The 22,307-nt window shown below is 38.9% G+C and overlaps 1 protein-coding gene across 1 annotated transcript in view; it reads right to left on the bottom strand.

Annotated features, from left to right (window-relative positions):
* Positions 1 to 1,509: 1,509 nt before the first annotated feature.
* TPH2 (tryptophan hydroxylase 2) overlaps positions 1,510 to 22,307 on the bottom strand; it is a 49,872-nt gene continuing 29,074 nt past the window's right edge. The window contains exons 9-11 of the mRNA XM_086884353.1: positions 10,236 to 10,331; positions 2,048 to 2,181; positions 1,510 to 1,952 (exon numbers count right to left, since the gene is read on the bottom strand). Coding sequence (XP_086740479.1) covers positions 1,778 to 1,952; positions 2,048 to 2,181; positions 10,236 to 10,331 — 405 coding nt within the window. The 3' untranslated portion in view covers positions 1,510 to 1,777. The remainder of the gene's footprint in view (positions 1,953 to 2,047; positions 2,182 to 10,235; positions 10,332 to 22,307) is intronic.

Genomic DNA, 22,307 nt, shown 5'->3' on the forward strand with positions numbered 1-22,307 from the left:
AAACTTTCCTGCTAAGGTTGCCAGCAATTCCTCTGTGGTAAGTGCTAGCTAACAGTCAGCACGAGTGTTGGGAGGTTCAAAACTCCTCCAGCATGCTGATGCCGATCCCCCTGGGATAACTCAACAGCTCCTCATTTGTACCAATGGCAGTCACAGTTGAATCTAAAGCTAGATTTTTCCACATCCTATTAACAGCAGCATTAGAATGCAGCAGGGACTATCCACAGAAAAAAAAGCCTTTTCTGTTATCTCACAGTTATCTTTGAGGAGGTGGCAGATATCCCTGTGAAAATTATCTTTATAAATTGCCTCATATTTAAGGATATGCTGGTACTATCAAGTGGTGCCTTTTTTATGCTGAAATTGCTAGCAATACTTAAGAGTCTCTGCACGACTCTTTCAGCTGGGAGAGCAGCTTCAATAGATACCTGTTTTCCATATATGTAGACAAGCTGTGACACTTTCACCCTTATTGACATGATCTGCATAAGCCATGTGGTTTCCATTAAGAAGGGTCCACACAATATAGTCAACTCTCCATTATCTTGGCTAATAGGAGACTAGAAAAACCCAGATAAAGGAAAGACATGCATAATTATTACTTCCAGATAAGAGCCGGCTCAAATATTTCTGCACTGTGCTCCCCAGACAGAGCTTGTACTTCTGTCGGAGCTTGCCAGCTTAGAGTTTATTAAGTCAGGCATTACCTGCATCCATCTGATACAAGCAAGGCAGCTTGGGTGTCTCTATGATTTAATCACTCCACAAATATTCTAGTAACTGAAAATCATCTCAACTATAATTAAATAACAACTTCCATATTCACCCTTTTATATGTTCTGATACTGGCACTGTGTAGACCCAGTCAAGCATGGCAAAGCCAAGGCTGAACGTGGAATAATGAGGAAAGGCAAATTATGCCTGAAATACAAGAGGAGTAAGTTCAAGACACAAGGGAATGTAGAATACATACAAGGATGTAGGAGGACTTTGGATTCACATGTAACAATGAAATTAAAACAAGTGCTTCCTCTTTTATTTCCAGATTGCATCCTCAGAGGAAGCACTCTCAGGACTGCCACAGGTAACACGTGTGAACTACAACTACCTTTCTACATGAACTGTCAGAGGTTTCCTTTTATTACTGTGGTGCAATTCTTCAGCCATACTGGACATTTGTCAGTTGTGGGTTCCTGTAATGTGTAATCTTCACAGACCTTTTAGTACCAATACATATCCTTCCTGATCTCTGATACCTACTGGTATATAAATTGTATTGTTCAGTCACAAGAGACACTAAGTTCCATAACATATATGGCAAAGCAATATCTTTACCACTAGAGGAAGAAATAATGTTTTCTTACAAAGAAAATTAAAATGTTGCAAACCATTTTTTTTTTCTGGATTCTTATGGAAGGGAAGAGACAATGAAGAAATAAACTCAGACGTAATGAAATCAGCAGCACCATTTCTTATACATTGAAGTGAATCATTTTATGGAAACCAAACTGTTGCCAGGAAAGTTTTTAATGGTATACTTGTACATGACATTGTGCTGAAGAATTGATGACTATATTCTGCCACATTCCATGTTTCATTTACAAATTAGCATTGCCTTGGTTTTTCTGCACATTACAGTCAGACAGAGCTACACAATGATGCAAGCCGCAGGCCAAGCTGTAAAGGGAAAACTGATGGTTCTGATAAATTCGCCATCTCATGTGATGTAACTGGCTACATACAGAGCAACTGACAGCAAATCACAGTGCCAAACATATCAAATCCCTAAATATCTGTTCATTTTACTTAAAGCATCACATACAGTGTTTAGATCACTGCGGAGGTCCTGGACAACATTTTCTATACTCCTGGTATCCTTCAGAATCTCAATGCTTTGCGTGTATGGATTGAAATACACAGAGAAGGGACGATTGATTGATTTAGCGAAGTCTCTGGAAGGAAAAAAAAGAAAATTAACTTACTTTTTTTTTCCCTCAATCACTAAAGAAGAGAAAATTAGATTTTTGAGTCAGGGAAAATAATTTACCTCATCTTTTCTTTGGCCTCTTCAAAACTCTCTGAAACAAAGTAAACTTCCTGGAAAGTAGTGATAAGGCATTCCTGCAAGCAGGTTGTCTTTGGATCGAATGTTTTCACATTGGCCTTGTCAGAGAGAGCATGCTGCAAAATACACCACAGGATCTGTTAAACTGGATTTTGATATTGCAGTGTATCTACATCAGCTGTTCATATATACAGCTTTTATATCACTGTCCTGTATGTTTCTCACTAATTGGTAGCCCGTCTTGTTTTACAACCGTGTTTTTTCCAGTTTAACAGCGAAGAGAATTTGATGTTTAAAAAGCTCTTATTATGGGAGATGGTTTTTCCCCATAATAATTAAATAATAAAGAGGATATTAGAAATGCACTTACCATGAACACATACAGATGTATATGTTCAGATGGAAAAAGGAAAATCATCAAATAACCATTTTTGAAAAGCTATCTATACAATTACAAATATTTATGTCCTCAAAATCTCATTTAACTAACAGAATTCATTTTTGTCTTGGTGGGTAAATTGGGTCTGACTAAACCATTCATGTAATCTGTACTTTACATTTTCAGGTCAAAATCATATGCTATTTTGCTGACAGTGAAAGTGAAACTACATGTCTGAAAACACATTAAATAATAGCAATGTACTGCAAGACAATGAACTGCATTATTCTTCTGCCACACAACCTGAGCAACAATGCTTCACATAGTACTGCAAAGAGAAAATAACTAAACAGATATAGATAAGTACAGAAGAGACATTGGGCAGACACAGCAAATGCTGCTACGCAGAGCAGAGATTTCTGATTAGCCTTTCTCTTTATATGACTTGCACAAGTCTCTAGCAGAACTGGAAATCAGGTACTTAAACATTTTCCAGGACAACATTTTCTAGCTTCCCTTTCAACTTGAATACTTGTGTTGGCTTTTGGATCTACCTTATCTTCTAGAGCACACATATTTTCATTGTCAGTGCTCAGTTACAGGAGTATAAGGTGAGGAAGCAGAGCATATTTAGGTCACCTTTCAACCTTCTTTAGTCCCCTGATATCTATATAGAGTGAAGATGTGAATGAAAAGCATAAAGAAATGACAGGGAGGAAGCAGATCCCTGAGGTCTGAAGGTGCCTCTGATTTCTTTACTTTCTATGTGCATGGACATTCTTTACAGTGGAGTAAAGTATTAACCTTAAGGTGTTCACCACAGCTTTTATCCTTGCTCTTGCTTATGCTCATTCCTAAATCCCTGTGAAAGGCTCTGAAAATATCATACTAGATCTCAACCTGAAGTCTCCAAATAACAGGACAGAAAACTGGAACAAGAGCCTCTTCCTCCCACCTCCTCTCTCTCCAAAAATAAATACATGAAAAATTAATGCATGGAATCTTAAAATGTCAGGGAATTAACTTGCTTTAGTACATGTATCTTTTCCTTCTCACAAGGCTTCCTGTTTCTAGATAGCTTTCAGCCATCAGTTTAACAGGTTTGAAAACATATATTAAAAATGGTCTCTCAACCATCATCCTCTTCTAGACAGACTGCAGGAATAGGCTCACCTTATTAGGCCCCTGCCTATATCCCTGTTGTCACTTTCTCTTTGCAGAACCATGTTGTGGTTAAATGCTTATAAATTAAGGCATTTACCTCCTTCTGTCAAAATGAATTTACCTATTTTCACTTGGAATTATAATATATTCCCTGGGAGGATAAAAATCTCCTCTTAAGATGCCTTTGTACTTCAAAACTTGGAGTGGGCTGAGTGAGGTTGATTCCATGCAGGGAATCAAGATTATGATACAGGCCATGATTTCATAGGAACTGACTAGTTCTGGCTGATGGATTCTTTCCTGTACTGTGAAAGGTTCAATGGAAAGGGTGATACTGTCAACTTCTCTATTTAGTAATGGCCTCTGTTGGGCCAGGCCTAGTCCTTGGGACTGAAGTTACCAGCGGTGAGAAGGGATCCAGCCTGTGGCTCCTGCATTGTGAACAACTGCTCTGCTCACTGAGCCCTAATTTCATAAAAGGAGAGAGTTTAAAAGCCTCTATCACAGGGGATGTCCTCTGAGAAAGCCTTTCTAGTTGTTCCTCTCAGGTTATCCATATGAAATGACTCATTCTTTCTGAAATTATCCTAGTTTAGTTATACATGAACAGAGCTGCTGCTTCACAAAGGAACTCTGCAGAGTGTGGAACATGAAGATAGCAGCACACATGCACCCTGGAAACCAAGGATAAAGTATTCAGACATGCCTTCAAAATTAGGCAACAACAGATCAGTTATTCTTAGGATTTCAGTTTGGGAACAAAAAGTGTGAATTCTTGTGAATTCCCACCCAAGATACCTGTCTCCCCTACAGGAGAAGTTCTTCTGGCTCTTAGATATAGGAATTGTCATGGCTACCAAAGCAAAGTTCCCATCTTTTCAAGCCTGGATGGTGTTTTCAAGTTCCACAGCCTGGCATCTGTAACGTGCCACTGAGTTGACATGCTGACACCAGCAATGCCAGAGTTCAGCAACTGAGCCTGCAGACAAACCTTCAGAAAGACCATAAACTATCTAGTGTGAACTAGAATGGTCAGGACACTGACTCAAAGCTGACCAGAGCATTTATCAGAAATTTTACAGTGCTGTAAACTGCAGGTCCTTGGCACTGTCAACATTATGAAGTACATAATCTCAACAACAACAAAAAAAGAAATATCTGGTGAGTCCAAAAGCTTTCAGATTCTGGCCGGTATTTTTTTAATACATGTTATTCACTTATGGTTTGGTTGGACATTCAGCTCTTTAGTGAAGTCAAATGAATAAGTACCTAATGCATATTTCTCCATGAGAAATCTCTACGTCATCCACCTCCAATGAGATGTTAGAGCTAGCATTCATATGGAAAATAGCTTTCGGTAAAACAGGGCATCTCACTGTCTTGTGGATCTGTGATAACTGTCTCTAATGGCCCATTCATACAGACTGTACTGGTAATGCTAATAAAACTATTGGTGAATCCTTATTCAAGAAATAAGAATTTGGAGTGAAACTTCAAAATCGATCATCACTGAGTCTCAGGAAAAGCAGCAGTATCAGACAGCTTAAGGATTAGACAATCATTTGTACTGAAAATAAGCATAACAATAAAGAAATGCCTCCACTCCCTGCCAGATGAAAGGTTAAAAGAGTTATTGAGACACCTAACCACTGGTCTCTAAGGCCTAGGCTGTCTGATGCATTGTACAGAGAATGGAAGATACAGCACAGGATTTTAAGAAGACTTTTACACGTTTCTGAAGAGGCAGCTGGTCAGAAATACTAGGGCATGTCAGATGGCACCAGGCATTTACAATTGTGAATCATTTCCTAAGTGACCACTATCACTGACAGATGAAAAAAGAGTTTGGTCTTGTAATTCCTCCTATGAGTATAAAAATGGATTGCAATAATACAACTCAGAGCTTTTCAATTTTGAGAAAGAAAATAAATGAAACAAAACCCAAAAAGTAAAATCTGCAGCTAGCAAGGGGAAAACTTGAGATGAGTTAAAAATACTGCACTGTCTGAGAAGTACAGGAGATCAGAATAGGAACACAGGTGAGAAGTTGTGTGTGTGCCAGTACTGATTTTATCACCTTGTTTTCCCAGGGGAAGTACACAGTCTTGAAAAACATGCTCTTAAATGTTTTCCTTCTTGTCTACAAAATAAGTCGCGAATCTGAAAATGTTCTGATATTACCAGAAAATTTTGTTCAACAGTGTAATTTTATATATTGTCTAGAAAATACAGAAAATCTCTCTATTCAAAGATTCTTAAAATGAGCATCTGAGATCAAGGAGTTGTTTTCTTCATCCTCTTCAGGAAACAGAGCCAAAATATGCATTTGAATCTTCTTGGTTATAAAATCTAATGCTGGCACTTCTTGAATGATTATTAAAACAAAATAATACAATTGGATACTGTATTTTACTTTTAAAATTTACAGAGAGAGATTTTAAGCCTACCTCTCTGTTCAATATAGAAGCATACAACAGGGATGTATGACTTGATCTACGGCCAGCTGAAGTTATAGGAGACTCCTTTAATGAAAGAGTTCAAGAGAGCATCACACAAATTAAATGGATTAAAGCTTCCAAAGACATTTGAACTGCTTTTTAGAAACAGTTTTAATAATTGAAATGTACATTATTTCCGCCTTATCTCTAAGCCCCAAATATATACTGTGTAATAGTGTTAGCTAGAGTTAACCTGACTATATTAGGCAGAACATTTTATAACTACTTACTGTATTATTCGATTCCTCCCAGGCTTCATTTTTAATCTTCTCTTTCTCCTTATTTTGTTGTGCTTTTAATTTTTTTTTTACTTTATGCTTTCAGAGCATGCACATAAGGAGATGTATTTTTCATTGTCTGAAATTTTAGGTCTAAATACTGAGTGGGGAAAAAGATTTCAAGGGAATCCTATATTGATAGGCTGATGCACACATTTCTCTAGCTCTAACAGTTATTTGTTACTAGAGCTGTTGACTAGATTTGTGAAGTGTAGCAGTGTAATACAGAAACAGGGATGACTGAACAAGCCATTCATTCCTCCAAACAGCCCAAATATTGCTCACCATTTCTACCCTGCAAATAGACTCATGAATTTCTAGAAATTTATACAAATTATACATAAAGTTTGCCACCATTTTATTTCCTGTGCATACTGCTGCATTGAAAAGAGAGCTGATAGGGACAGAAGTTGGAGAAAGGCTTTTCTTCTTGCTCACAAAAGCATATTAATAAAAAATGCCTGTGCAGTCTCAAGGGCACCCTCAGTAAATTTGAATAGAATACCTATTTGGGCAGGAGCATTGTTCTGATGGAGAACAGGAAGGCTCTGCAGAGGGATCTGGACAGGATGGATCGATGGACTGGGGCCAGTTATTGAAGTTTAACAAGGCCAAGTGCCAGATTCTGCTCTTGGGTGCCATCAATCCCAAGCAGTGCTACAGGCTGGGGGGAAGAGTGGCTGGAAAGTGGCACATCAGAAAAGGACCTCAGGGTGCTGGTCAACAGCAGCTGACCAGGAGCCAGCAGTGTGCCCTGGTGGCAAAGCAGGCCAATGGCATCCTGGTCTGTATCAGCAATAGTGTGGCCAGCAGCAACAGAGCAGGGATTGTCCCTCAGCACTGGTGAAGCCATACCTCAAGTTCTTGTCCAGTTTTGGGCCTCTCACTAAAAGAAAGACATTGAGGTTCTGGAGGGTGTCCAGAGAAGGGCAGTAGAGCTAGGGAAAGGTCTACAGCAAAATGATGAGGAGCAGCTGATGAAACTGAGTTTGTTTAGCCTGGAGAAAAGGGAACTCAAGGAAGACCTTTTCACTCTCTACAGTTACCTACAATATTATAGACAGGTGGGGGTTGGTTTCTTCTTCCAAGTGACAAGCGACAGGAGAAGTTGAAATGGCTTCAAGTTGTGTCAGAGGAGGTTTAGATTGGATATTAGGAAAACTTTCTTCACTCAAACAGTTGCCAAACATTGGAGTAGGCTGCCCAGGAAAGTGGTTGAATTACCATCCCTGGAGGTATTTAACTGATGTGTGATTTTGGAACTTGAGGACATGACCTAGTGGCATATCTGGCAGGGCCGGGTTAACAATTGAACTTTATCATCTTAGAGAACTTTTCCAACCGAAACTATTCTATGACTCCAAAGTCAAGGTAGCAAAACTCAGCATTTCAAGATCTGCCTTCCTAGCGGCAGGGACACAAAAGAATTTGAAATTCTGTGGGCCACAGCCATCCCCATCTAAAGTATGGCAGAAGTATTTCTGAAAGGACATCTTCACTCTGATGCCTATGAGAAGTACAAGTGTTGCACACATGAGGGGGACATGTCATGGCCATGCAATCTGAGTCTCCTATTTATTCATTCCCACTCACCACTGAAATAGGCAGCATTGCTCTCTCTCATCATTTGCAGAGCAATTGCTGCTATCAATAAGGATTTCAGTTACAATCAGGATCTCAACAACAGTTCATTAGCATGATCTTCCTCAGGTCAAGGAAGAAATTTGCTGTTCCAGTAGGTGCTAGGAGGGAGATTGCTTTCCCAAGAAACAGTAGAGAGTGACAATGGCTTCATGCAAGGCTGTGCACCAAAGTCATGAGTGCCCACATATTCTCCTTCCTAAGCACCTCCCTGATAATATCCTGCTGACAAGAAGCACATTCATGCCAGGACAGTGGTCTAGAAACAGCTTCTCCCATGGTCATTTTATTGGAAAACTTAGTAGTTTTTTGCAATTTTTTTCCTTAACTTTTACCTTTTTTTCTACCCTGGAGCACACTTCCACAGACTTGAATATTTTTCACCTTATCAGTCCCTTCATGGAGACTATGTCTGCTTGTGGTATGGTGCTGCTCTGTTCCCACAGCACACAAGTGCTTAGTTTCTCAGTAACTGAAATTTCTAACTTAAGTTCGGTATATGCAAGATCTGGTGAAATTTAGTATCTTATGATATGACAAGAGGTCAAATCAGATGATCTAGCAGTCCCTTCTGGCATCATATCTACAAAATATATATGTAGTATAAAAGAAAAGTATATAATATTATTGACTTATGGAAAAATTATTATGATATATATCTGGCCATAACACTGTTGCAGATCAATATAGTCCATTAATGTGCAGATTATTTAGCTTTTAGTGCTGCTTTGCAAAAGAATTATTCTTTGCATTTATACTTTGAGCTTACTGCTGAGCAAAGAACACAGATCTGGGGTCACAAATGTGTGGTACCAAATATGCAGACTTGACAAGAATAATGTATTTGTTTACAATACTGATGGTAGAAGATTTATTATGTTCTTGACTATTCATTTCCTCTTTTTTATGCCCTTAGATTTTGTAAATGATATGGTAGGTATTTTCAGGGTCATCACCTAGAGACCTTAACTGTTAGTTTGAATAAAAAGCCTGATTCTTTACAGAATCCTTCAGAGTTTGGGGCTTAGCACTGAATGTTGCTGAGCCAAAGGAAAACAAGTGGAACATCTTCATCTCTTTTCACTCAACCATCTTTGCAATGTGAATATAAAATATTGCCAGACAGATACAGAATTCTTCTGTGGCTGAAGTATGCTTAGAATTGAGAGCAACTCTAATGCAATCAAAGAAAAAACACTGTAGAAGGTAATTTTCTTCAACATTTTTTTGTTGAAAGTATAGCAGTTTTACTAATGAGCTTCACCACAAAAATTCACAGTTACAGGTAAAATAAACAGCAAAAAGGGACAGAGATACTCCTATTAAAATGCCAGGTAGCTCACTGAAAGCCAGCCCAGGAGGGTGGGAAGGTGTTCAAAAACAAATAAACAACAGATATCTTCCAAAATAGTTTTCAATACTCTTCCGTATCTTACTAAATCCAAATGTTTACCTGCAAAGCCACCAAGAGCTCATCTGGGTCTCTGAAGATAGTACTCATCCTTCTCTTTACCCTTCCCTCCCATCTTGCTAACAGACAGATGTATTATGTCCCAAAATACTACAGCTGTGACAAAATACCTTTTGCCTTTCCCCATGTTTTCTAGGCATTAAAAGGCAATAAATTATCCACTTCAACTACTCACACCATGCAAGGTTACACTTTCACCCTTAAAAGAATAGGGCTCTATGTATTATCACACAGGCAAGTTCCATGTGAGTTTATATGCCTTCCTTAATTTTAAATGTGATTAATCTACTGAAACAAGACCTTAATGAATGTTGTTCTTTTCATATCAATTATGAATCAATTATATCAAGTACACTGGATTACTAAGAACAGAATCATGTCTGATTTCCAACATTTTTTTGTGGGTCTTAAAAATATGTGCTCCTCATCCAAACAAAGCTTTTAAAGCCCAAGGCACTCTTACCAGTTAGAACCCTTGAGCCTCCTTTGACAAGAAATGAAAATTCAAACAGAAATCAGTTTTTTAGTTTATAGTTGCTTTGGTACTTTGGGCCTTACAAGTCCATTTCATGCTTCAAGTGCCAGCTGATATTTCAAACAAAGCTTTTAGGTCAATACCATATTTTAAATACAAGCTTTTTATCTTGAGAATTTTAACATTTATTTTAAAGTCAATATATTTATATTCAACTATTATTTCATTAAGATTAAAAATTTACTATGCTTTAAGGGTACATACCTTTAACTCTCCAATAGAAGACAGAAGTCCTGCCCCATAAGCACGCAGTTGTCCTTCTTGCTTGCACAGGCCAAATTCAATTGTAAAGAAATAGCACTGCAAAATACACAGATATTCAGATACAAATAGTATAGTTGCAAACAGGACCTGCAGCAATAACAATCAGTGCCATATTCACTCACCTGTCCCACTTCTTTAGAATTACCTACTTTGAATATAATCTCATATAAAGTATATTATTGCTGTTAAGTAATTTAAATGTCATGTTCAGCAGAAAGGAAGCTTTGCGCAAAAATTTGGGATTTTGTTCTTTGTCTGGGTACCCAAGCAGTTCTCAGGAATGGCCAGTTAGGAACAGACAAGCAAGATCATTTTTAGGTATCAAAGGTGCTGATAGTAACTTACAGAGATTTTTGAAACCTTCAGAAATAAATGAGATGCCTTAAAATAAAATCCTGCAAGGTAGTTAGTCTAACTGTCTAGGAAAATCTGAAGATCTCTAAAATGTATTTCAGAGCACTCAGTTTTAAACTCAAGATGATATCACTTGAAACTCTACAACACACTTAAGAGCTGTCTTGAGTTAGAATGAATTCACTGATATGTATGTGCTTAAGAGCCTTCTTGAATCGAGGGCTTAGTCTTCACTAGATTTTACTCTGTCATAAATAAAGAACAAATATGGCATTTGGCTTCTTAAATTACAGAAAGAAAATTAAATTCAGTCAAATGAATTAACTTGACCAATTAATTCACTTGAAGAGTAACAACCATTTTTTAGGTCTACATTCAATCAGGTATCATATCTGACCTGTAAAACTGGTGACAAGCTGTGAAAAGAGATGTGTTAAATCAGCATAACAGTATTGTATCTAACTTTGCTGTACCCACCTAATGAAGTTAAATCTTAGGAAGATAATAAGAAGCACTGACAGCCCACTGTCCACTAAATGCAAAAGATCACAGTCACTTCTCTTCTTGTGGTACTGAGCTTTACTTTGGTTTTGTGACAACACATCACATGCTTTTACATATTAGATCAAACAGTTGAGCTTAAATAGTAACTATTTCTATATGTGAAGATTTTAGGAAGTTGAGTTCTAAATTATACAAAATTATTGCACATATATATACACATATCCCTATATGTTTGTGTTTATTACATTATCTGATAATTTCAGTTTTTGTGAAAAGGGGCATAACTCCACTGAACCTAGAAGAATTACATGTCTTTGCAGGAGATATGAATTTAGGATAAGAAATAACCCAACATTTTGTACTAAATTTTCATTTTTCTAAGTAACTTCAGAATAAATTCTAGTACAATGTTGTTGTTTTTTCCATTCAATTCCTCCTTAACTCCCAACTCTTCTAGGCTGGATAGCATATTAAATGTAGAAGACCAGACATTAACAGCTCTTTTAAGTTCAACAAATCTTCAGAAATTCAGAAATTATTAATTTCTTAGTCTCATAAAAGTTTCTGTAGAGCTAGTGATTTATAAAACATAGCACTATGCAGAAGGGTATAATAAAAAATAAATAAAAACATGAGCCCCATGTCTCATCCAAACCTGCTCAGTCAGCTGAGAAGAAGGAACAGTGGCAGAGACTTCAAAGTGTCTCAAGTCTGATTCCATCACAGTAGTCAAATGCACAGATAGCCATAAAGGGAGGTGAAAGCACAACATCATAAAACAAAACAAAACAAAGAAACAAACCAAAAAAAATCTTATTTCCATCTCTGGTTTTGCTATTGACTCAGGTAAATCAAGCTGGCATAAAATTTATCAATACATCTGCAGCTAATGTCACCACTTAGGAGGCAGGCAAGACAACTGGTTCCCAAAAATACCCCTGGGACAAACAGCCAGGTACACAAAATGACAAAGGCATCTATTACAAAGAGTACAAACTTTATTTTCCCTGTCTAAATATTTTGCCAGAACTATCAGTAGGCCACAGTTCTAGTTGTGTGCATGCTGACACTGTCAGAAATTACTCATCTTTGCACTTACATCCTAATATCTTTGAATTTGTCCTCCTCGAGGCTCCTTAAAGGAATCTATCAGGAACCTATTGTAGTTCTTACGATGTGAACATTAACATTCTGACAGACATACAGCAGGATTTGTCTCCTGATAAAACACAGTGATCATGGTCATTCTCATTCTTGAAACCAACAGCAGCTAAAAAGGAGTCTGGTGTTTGTATGTTTCAGACCTATGGGAGCAGCACTTTGTCCCCATATGTGAGGCACCTTTACTGTTGACCTCTCTTAGGCTGAAGAAGACCAAACCAATGTAATGCTGCTCCCAGGAGAAAGTCAAATGCCCACTTAGCAATCTATAGGGCCTGAAGAGAAAAGGAGACACGTTCTCCGCTCTGAGGATGTGCGCTCCAGGGGCTGGAACGCGCAGAAGGCAGAGAGCTAACACAGGCACCGGAGAGAGCAATCCCTGCTGTCCAGGGTGAACAGCATCCTGCCCACCAGACAGGTATGACTTGATCCCACTTCCTCCTTGATGGATAGACACTGCACAAAGAGGGAGCTTCTTTTACATTAGCTCAAAAATTATTGTAATTGTTACTGTTATAAAAGGAAGTCATATTTATGAGCTCACGCTTGCTGGTGAGAGCCAATCTTTAGGATTTATAAGACTTGTACTCTCACTATAACTATCTAAAAGAAAACATAAATGGCAACATGTCTGCCTACTACTAACTTGTGGTATCAGACTATGGCATGAAGAAAAGCCTTTCAAATTAAAAGCTGATTTATGAATTTGCTACATGCAACAACTACAATTTTGCGTTTATGAGAGCCCTGCTCAGCCAAGAAAGTGCAAAGCTCACCCAATGCTGCCATCTTCAGATCGTTAGTCAGCAATGCACGATCCCCCCACCCCACTCAGAGCCTCAAAGGTGGCTCAGTGCTCTGGAGTTTGCAGGCTTCAGTAAGTTGTGTTCTCAAGCCTTAAAACATCAAGGCATACGATGAGGAGTTTAAATATTAACTATATAGCAACACTTTTTACAGACCAGAAACATAGATACCCTAGTAAATGCATCCCTTTGTATGGTAAACCACAGTGGTGATACTCTATATTACACACAGGATAAGTGCACTGGGGTGGGAGTGAATGAACAAAGCAGTGGCTCTTGAGATGAAACACCTTTCGAAGCCTCACTGATGACAAAGTTGATTATTACACTGCTGTTACATGTAAGCTGGTGAATGCAGGCACAAACAGGGGCATCCACGCTCTCCTGCTCTGATTTGAAACCTTGGACATGTGTCTGGCATGCTCCCTATGGCCCCAGATATTTGGTTCCTTTACAAGCAATATCTGGTTATCTGCCTTTACTTTCATTTCCACCTCACCTTTGGGGTGAAGTGTGTATTTCCTATACACAACCTATAGATAGGCTCTTGAAGTAGGAAAGGTGGCTTTCCATACTGTATAAATATCAAAGAGCCTTGCAGTAAAATGCTGCTCTGTTAGTCAAACCAACAAAACGAGATGAAGAATCAAAATGCCAAATGAGGAATTAGAAATATTTTTTATACCAAGTGACATCAATCAAGACTGTGGCAGGAGCACAAGACTGTCTTCTGTATCATTTTATTCTATTTCTCTTATTTATTCAAAAATATATGAAAGATACTTTATAGTCATGCTCATGAAACATTATCGAATGGGTTCAAAAATTATTCAACAGATGCATGGAAGAAAATCCAGTTAAGGGCTACAAAATACTAACATAGCAGATTTCTTCCTTCAGAGCCCTTGAATCAAAAGTAATTGGCAAGTAAGGCAGTACACCAGGAAAATACCACCACATGGCTTTTGACATACACTGTCCTGCAGATGTCTGCAATCGCCTGTGTCAGAGACCAGATACTGGGGTACTTGTCTGGCCAAGTGTATGTGTGATTTCAGGAGTCAGATCAGTTATCCTGCTATTGATAGGAAAGATATAGAGAACATCAAGCCCTGGCAAACCCCAAACCTGGTTTCCAGAGTAAATTCAATGCCTCTTCTTTACATTCAGATACCGCCCTGCATTATAAACTGGACTACCATAAGAAAAAGAAAAAATCAGTGACAGCTATGACAGCTAACAGAAAAAATCGTTATTTGAGTGTGCTTAGATATTTTCAAAGGCAGGAAAAAAGGTCTCAATTCTCCTCACCTGTCTGGTTTCTAAGCCTTTGAAAATCTCTTCTCACACCACATCATTTTGCATTTGAGAATCTCCCTCCTGGGACCTCCGCAAAGAGCTTGTGCATGGTGTTGAGCCCTAGTGTCACAGAGTCAGTAGTAGAAAATCTGACTTGTTCATAAAAAGGCCTTTCAAGCCATTCCACTTTGCTTAATTTTCTTATGGTATAACTGGAGACCGGTACTTGTGTTCAGCTGGCAATTTTCAGCACAATGTATAGCATGAGATTTTATCTGTCCTCTGAAATACCTTATGAAAATGCTGTCAGGATGAGTCCTGAGAACACCAAGCATGTCAAGAGCTGATTCACTTGTGCTCCCTGCCACAAGGGGGGAAGAATGGCAGCTTGTGTAATTGCATGACTGCAATCCTGGGACATGGCCAGAAGACTCCCCACTACATGAACTGCCAATGCCATGGGCCTACAGCCCCAAGATGATGTGCAGTAGCACAAACAATCAGTTTATATGTATATAAAATTAGTTGCCATGAAGACAATACAACTATTAATATATGTAAGTACTTGAAAGACCAGTGCCAAATAAATATCCTTAAGAAAATATATTTACCTTGTTTCTACTGGATTTCACATTTCAAAGGATACTTGAATGGACCGCTCAATTCAATATGTATTGAATATTGCATGTAATATGTTCATAATATGCAAAGATTAATTCCTCTTTTTTTAGGAGTCCTTTGGTATTTTAGTTCTAGAAATATTCACCTAGAGATTAAATCTCTCATACAGATGTAACTATCTCATAAATAAATAATTATATACCAATGAAAGGATTTTAAAAACCCCATTGTTAGAAATTAATCCTAAGAATTAATGAAATAAAAGTATTTTCATTCCACCTGTAAAAAGTGTTCAAATTGCAAGCAACTCTCAACTCAGAAATAAGTGTGACTCTAACTTGTGCTTTCTTTCTTCATTCAGAGCTGGTGTAAATAAATTTTTGAATAGTTGCTTATTTTTCAATCTCAAAAACATCAATAGTCACAAAAAAAACCAAAACCCAGCTGGCATTTCACATTTGACTGAATTATTCAAAATTCACAGTCTGTTGAGTAGTATCAGGAATGCTCTACTACAAGAAACAGATAGATGGAACACAGGTAACCCAGGCAACTAGCCAATACAGCCCAGTGTTGGGATCCAGACCTCAAGCAATACCAGCTATTTGACAGCTATTCATGCGGGAACATTATTGAGTAGAAATGCAGGGAGATTTTTGAACAACAAATAAATCTCATGATGAGCTTGTGAATAGATCAAAAGCAGAGAAGGAGTAAAATTCGATAGCCAAGCCTCATTACAGATGATTCACCTACCTCTAACAAAGACAGGGACCCTATTCACAACCAACAGCATTTCTAAATAAAAGAAAACAACAAAGTTTAATTCTTCAGATTTATCTTCTTGAATAATATTGTTTAGTCTGCCACTTTGAAAAGCATTTAGGCTCAGTGAAATGAGGTTTCCTTACGGGATTTCAAAGTGAATATATATAACAATAGATTCCTTTTTCCCCTCATCTCTCTTCTTCACATTCAGACCTTTCACTAAGGGTGAGTGCTTGGAACAATCTCTTTATAAACAATAGTTTGAGTAGATGTGGTGCTGCTCATTAGAGCACTCAGGGACAGGCACACACCAGCCTTCACATTTCTGTTGACAGTCATAGCACACAGTACCACTACATGCAAATTCCTTTAATGCATGGCTTGATATACTCAGAGAAAGCATAGCCTATAGTGAGCTCAGGGGGACTTAACCCCTCATGAATATTTTGAAATTATGCTTGTTTTTTCAGGAGTTTCTGCAGAAAAACTCATAATGGTAACCAAAATAAAATTATCATCATCCATTTGTTAAGGAGCAGAAAATATCCCTCAAGCAGCTCAAGTAAGGAGGTAACACTGTATCTCCAGTACTGGGGAGCCCAGCCAAGACCAGATAATGTGCATGGCAGCTGCCAGCCTTGCAGGTGCAATATGACTTCAAGAATAAGACCTGGAGAACACTCCAACTAGCAACTTTGTTAGTAGGATATATTCTCTTAGTTTAGTTATTAGGATAATGGGATAATAATCTCTTGAGAGAATATTTCTGTTGTTCATTCTCACATGAAAGAGGCCCTCTTGCTACTCCAAAGAGCAAGCAGAGAGAAGCACTTCTTGGATTTTTCTGCTGTTGCAAAAGAAGTTCATTCCCACAAAACTAAAGTCACATAATATCCCACTCCACGTTTGAATTACTTCAAAGTAATCTGAACTCAGGTTTTCTCTGTGCAAAGATAATTTCTGTCCAGCCCACTCGTTTTATCTTGGTCAAAAACCCTGGACCACTTTGGAGGTGAAGAATCACTTACGCAGAAAGTCTGGTGTTTCCTGGCAAGGCAGGAGTTCCTTTCCACGCAAGCTAGGGATCACAGAGATGGCGCAAAAAATCTGTGCCCCAAAAAGCACACTTGCTCAACACTGCCAGAAAAAGAACTCCTAGATTTTTCAACATAATTAACTAACAGTGATGAAGCTTAATATGCAGCTAAGAGGATGAGACCGCTGAAACTAGAAACTGCTGCTTAGATTATTGTTAAACATAAGTCATTGAAGCCCTAATGCTTTGCCCTTCCTATTTCCCCTTACCTGTCATTTGACTCTTATCTAGAACAACTTCTAAAACCTGGGGGTTTAAGGTTTATTAATTTCATGTGGAGTCATTAAGAAAAAATGATGTGCAATAATGAGCCATTTGCTTTCCACTTTATTTTACAACATATAACACAAATTCATGTTCAGTGCTCCCTATTTTAGCTGATATGAGTATTCCCTCAATTCTTTTTCAAGCTGTTGATTCAAATTTCAGTCATCCAGAGATTTCACATAGGTAACATAACAGGGACAGTGAGGTTTTTTGACATGTGTCATGGGGTAGCTTTACCTTTAAGTAAACAGTAAGTAGTTTTTTTTAGTTAATGGTTTAAAACCACGACAACATGTTAGCTGGGACTACAAGAGATGGGATCCTCTGAAAGGCAAATTAAAAAAAAAAAAAAAAAAAAAAAAAAAGCTGAGTAAACATATCACTGCTGTCCAAGCACTCTTCAGTCTATGCTGCCTCATATGCCGTGCTTGGTTCATTAAGATCCTTCAAAATTTACAGGCTGCAAGCAGGGAGTGTCTTTATGGCTTTTCCATTCCTATTTTACACCTCTTTTTCCTACTATTCTTATAGATGAGGACTTGGTGTTAATACAACCTATCAAAGCAAGAATGGCCCCTATTTGCTAGGCTACAGAGGCAGGGGCTAGCACCCCACAGTGTTCTCCTCAGCCTTGTGGCTTATGCTACAGCTTGGAGAGTCTGACTCCTCCAGCAAAGAGCCAGGGACTTGAACAGGAGGCACCACTGAAGTGAGAGAAAATTTGAAACAAATACACATACAGAGATCATTTGTCTGTCCTTTGCCTGACAGCATACTCATTTTATGGGTCATTGACCCTAGGACTGTTACCCCAAATTGTGAACTGCCTTGCTTAGAAGAATATGCAGAGAAGAGACAAGACCCACCTCAGACACTTTTCTTCCCCCAGAATCCAGAGCCAGAATCTCACAGAAGTCTAGCTCAATCCTCAGGACACATTTACCTGTAACTACCTGTAGACCTCAGCACCAGTCCAGTATTTTTTGTCCTTCTCTAATAAGGCCATCTTCCACTCCACAGCAAGCTTACTAAGCAGGCAACTCAGAAGAGAAAGCATAAACTTGTAGCACCCCATGAAATACTCCTCAGGCTGGGGATGCAGAGTTCATCCTTTTGAAATTGCTGCAATGCTCCAAGGAAACTACAAAAGGGAAAACTGGCACAGGATTCTCTTCCACTTATCCTGGGAGAAGCTTTTGACAGAGCGGCTAAGTAAATCCACAGATTATCAAGTCACAAAGGTGAAGCAACTAATCACACTACAGACAACCCTCGCTTTTACAAGCAGGGAGTTTACTGAACCACTGCCCTGTGCCAGTCCTCTGTCACAATTAATTACTGTGAGCTGTGAGGCCTCTTTAGAAAGCACCCCTGGCCAGCCCAGAGACAGGCCCTGGTGTCCTCCCTGACAGGCGTGGGGAAGGCACCAGGCTCCGGTGGTGCTTCTCGTGATGACAGTCCCTGAAGAAGACTGTGTCCCCACTAATTGCCAGGCCAATTACTGCCTGGTAATTATGACAGTTGTACTGCAGGGAGCGATGCAGGAGAGCCACTGAGCCTCCCGTGTCACCTTAGCCAAGGAGGGGTATGAGCTTCTTGTGCACATGATCAGCTGCAAAACTCCTAATGTGTCTACTAATTAGGGGAGGCTATATCAGAAAGGAGTGCAGCCTCCTGGGGCTGAAAGGATTTCAGAACTTTTTCAAGTTCTGTAACTCTGGGGGCAAAAACACATTAAGAGAAGAGATAGGGACAACTGGCCAGTGACGTTTTTTAATTCTAATTTCAAGGAAAAAATGCACAGTCATTTCTTCACAGTCATATTAATTTCAAATTTATTTTTGAGGAGCAAAAAAGAGTCAGGATTTCATTCCAAAATAACCAACATCCGCACTAATTTTCTAAACATTTTAAAAAGAAAATTAAGTTCTTGTATCTATTTACTGAAAACTGATTTTATAGCTAAGCCTTGTTTTCAAACATCACAGTTTCTAACAGCAACACTGCATTTAAACTCAATGTTATTTTAATCACATAAATGCCAAGGGACTCCCAAAAGCTTTTGTGACTCTTAATGCATTAACTCAACCTGATTTGCAAGAAAAGAAGCAAAGAAGATAGTAGGCATAAGCACAAAAGTGTAAGTTCTATTCATGTCAAGCTGACAGACAGATCAAAGAAGTAGCTCAGGGAATTTTAAATATCTATTAATTTTGCTACTAAAAATATATCCAAATTGAAGATGTTTTTCACAGCCCCAAACAAAATCTTTTTCAAGTATAGTTGAGCACCTTCTTGCAGCACCCTGATATTCAGCAGTGAGGGCATGTAAAATGAATCTATCATGACTACAGAGTAGTCAACTGAGTCACCACTAACTTACTTGCCAGCAGTCTGTAAACACAAACCAAATCACATGAACATGTACTCAGCAAGGTGCAAAAAACATCCTGGGCAAATACCTGTGAGCAGAGAGGTTGTCGCTATTCACTTTACCAAAGTCAAAGAATTTAGAGTGCCTGTGGTCTGGAAGTGACTTACCAAATGTGAAGATCACTCCAAAATTGTCACTAGTGATCAAATTCCCATGGATATGCAAGAATTCTGTGCTTCTATAGGCCCTAAATTCATTGCAGATATATACTATATATCTGCATATAAGCTAATATGCTTATTCAAAGATTAAAAATTAATCCTATAAAGGTGTTTACATTTGAGAGATGAAAAATGTCTTGTTAAACTATAATTTTAGCTACTTTTATGTAGTCAAACTATATAATTATTACAATTACAGCCTACTGATTCAAGGTAGGGAACAAAAAATCTCTAGGGAACAAAAAGAGTAATATGCTTTACAGGGAAAAAAAAATCATAATCTATGAGTACCCACTCTTTCCAGCATGTCTTGAAAAAGCTCTGAGCTCAAACTGCTTTATCTAGCACGATTAGTAGATGCCATCTTTGTGAATGTCTGTAGAAAGTTCCCTATAAGGTACAGAATATATAAAAACTACGGCTGACAACTGAAACAAGGTTCTTCAGTCTAAACTAATGCTATGTCTGATGAAAAGGCAAACTAAGAGAATAAGAGAGTGGAGGGGTTGTTCAAAGTGTGCCTGAAAGAGCAACACCATGTTGAAGTTCTGTTTCAGCCACAGCTGGAATCAAACCAAAACAACCAAAATTAACAGTCACAGGGCCCTTCCCTGTAGCCTTGTCTTTGGCTTCAACAATTCTTTCAGGTTTAGAGTACTTACTTTAACTTTCCAAAATCATCAACAAATAACCTTTAAGCAATAACTTCAGAAGGCCTGCTAGCTCTAAGAAGTAGCTAACAGAATTTGTTGCATGCTGTACCACATGAGATTGAACAAAGGAAGAGACACAACTGCAAAATCACGTGTCCTCCAGAAACAATTCAATCCCCACAGAAACCCTTATTTCTAAATAAGATGTTTCAGAAAGGAAATGATAAAAATTAATTTCACAGCAACAAATTCTACTTTCATTTTCATGTGTACAACCCTATGTCTTTTAGGAGATGGTACACATGGAAATGAGGTTAGTATTTAGCCCACAGACCTAGCTTACTGAAAGCAATAGCAAACTGCCCCCTGGCCCTCTGTAGCATCAGCACTGGACTTATAAATATATAATTAAGCTATACTTGCAAAATTATTATGGTAGATCACCCAAAAATATCTCAATTAAAATTTTATGGGACCATATTCCATCCAGCACTTTGATGCCATTTGATAGAAAGGTGACAACAGGCATAAGAACCACTTCCAAAGCTGCAGCATTAAGGAATCAAGCCCTCGGCATAGTTATGGGTGCCAGAAATATTCTGTCTTACTTCCATACTTTAATCTGTGCATACAAAGAAACATGCTGGGTAAGATAATTAGACTGAATGCATCAGGTATGTCCAGCCCTGTGCCTGTGAACCTTAAGTTGGCATCTGTTCAGTTCTGTACAGGTATGTATTTTAAGACTTATTCCATATGATACTATTTGGGTTATGCATAATAGCTAGATGTATGAATGTCCTTTTGGAAGCAAAATTATTTACTGAACTATCCCAGACAATAAAAAGAATAGTGAATGGTTTGAAGAGATCAGTGAGGCCACATCAGGAGCTGTGTCCAGTTTTGAGAGAGATGTATGAGATGGGAGAGTATGAGTATGAGAGAGAGATGGAGTTCCTGGAGCAAGTTTGGCAAAAGGCTATGAAGCTGACTCAGGAACTTAGGAGCACATCTCTTTTTGAGGAGATACTGAGGAAGCTGGGCCTGTTCAGCCTTGAAAGAAGATGGCTGAGCATGTACTTCATCAGTGTGTATCTATCTGAAGGCAGGGTGTCGAGAGGAGGGAGCTGAGCTTTTCTCAGTGGTGCCCAGTAATAGGACAAGAGAAAACAGGTAAAAACTGATGCACAGGAAGTTCCACCTGAACTCGAGGAAGGACTTCACTGTGGGGGTAACTGCACTGGAACACATTGCCCAGAGAGATTATGGAGTCTCCCTCACCGAAGGCATTCAGAAACCATCTGGAACACAATTCTGTGCAATGTGGCCCTTCTTGAGCAGCGAGGTTGGACCAGATGATCCACTGTGGTCCCTCCCAGTCTTAACCCTTTCTGTGATACTTGGACTCTGTGATTACACATAACTGTTTTGGTTTTTGCCTGAGTGCAGAATCTCCTGGCTTCCTTCTCCTGCTGGGGTCACTGACCCCTGAAATGAGGGCTGGGTATGCAGGGTAGCAGCCAGGGTTGCACAGCACAGTGCAGCAGGATGCACAGATCCCTGAGCAAAGGGAACCTGGAGCTGGCCCATCCCAGCACCACTGTGGGTCCCTGCCAGGAAACCAGACAGCTGCATTCAGGGAGCTGCTGCAAAGAGAACCCTCCCTGCAGTCACCAAAGCTGCTTTATGCACAGCACTCCTCAGCTGCTCTGGCTCCAGGGGAAGCGTGGGTAAAGCCAGCTCCTCTGCCTGTGTACCCACAGCACAGACCTCAGGCCTAAGCAAGACCTAGACATGGCTGAAATGAGCTGCCACATGCTAAACTACTTTGCTTCCCCATATACCTGTGTGCTGCTGCCAGAGGATGTCCATGTCTTGTGCAAATGAC

Source organism: Cyanistes caeruleus, chromosome 4, assembly GCF_971803275.1.
Source record: "Cyanistes caeruleus chromosome 4, bCyaCae1.hap1.1, whole genome shotgun sequence".
Lineage (NCBI taxonomy): Eukaryota > Metazoa > Chordata > Aves > Passeriformes > Paridae > Cyanistes > Cyanistes caeruleus.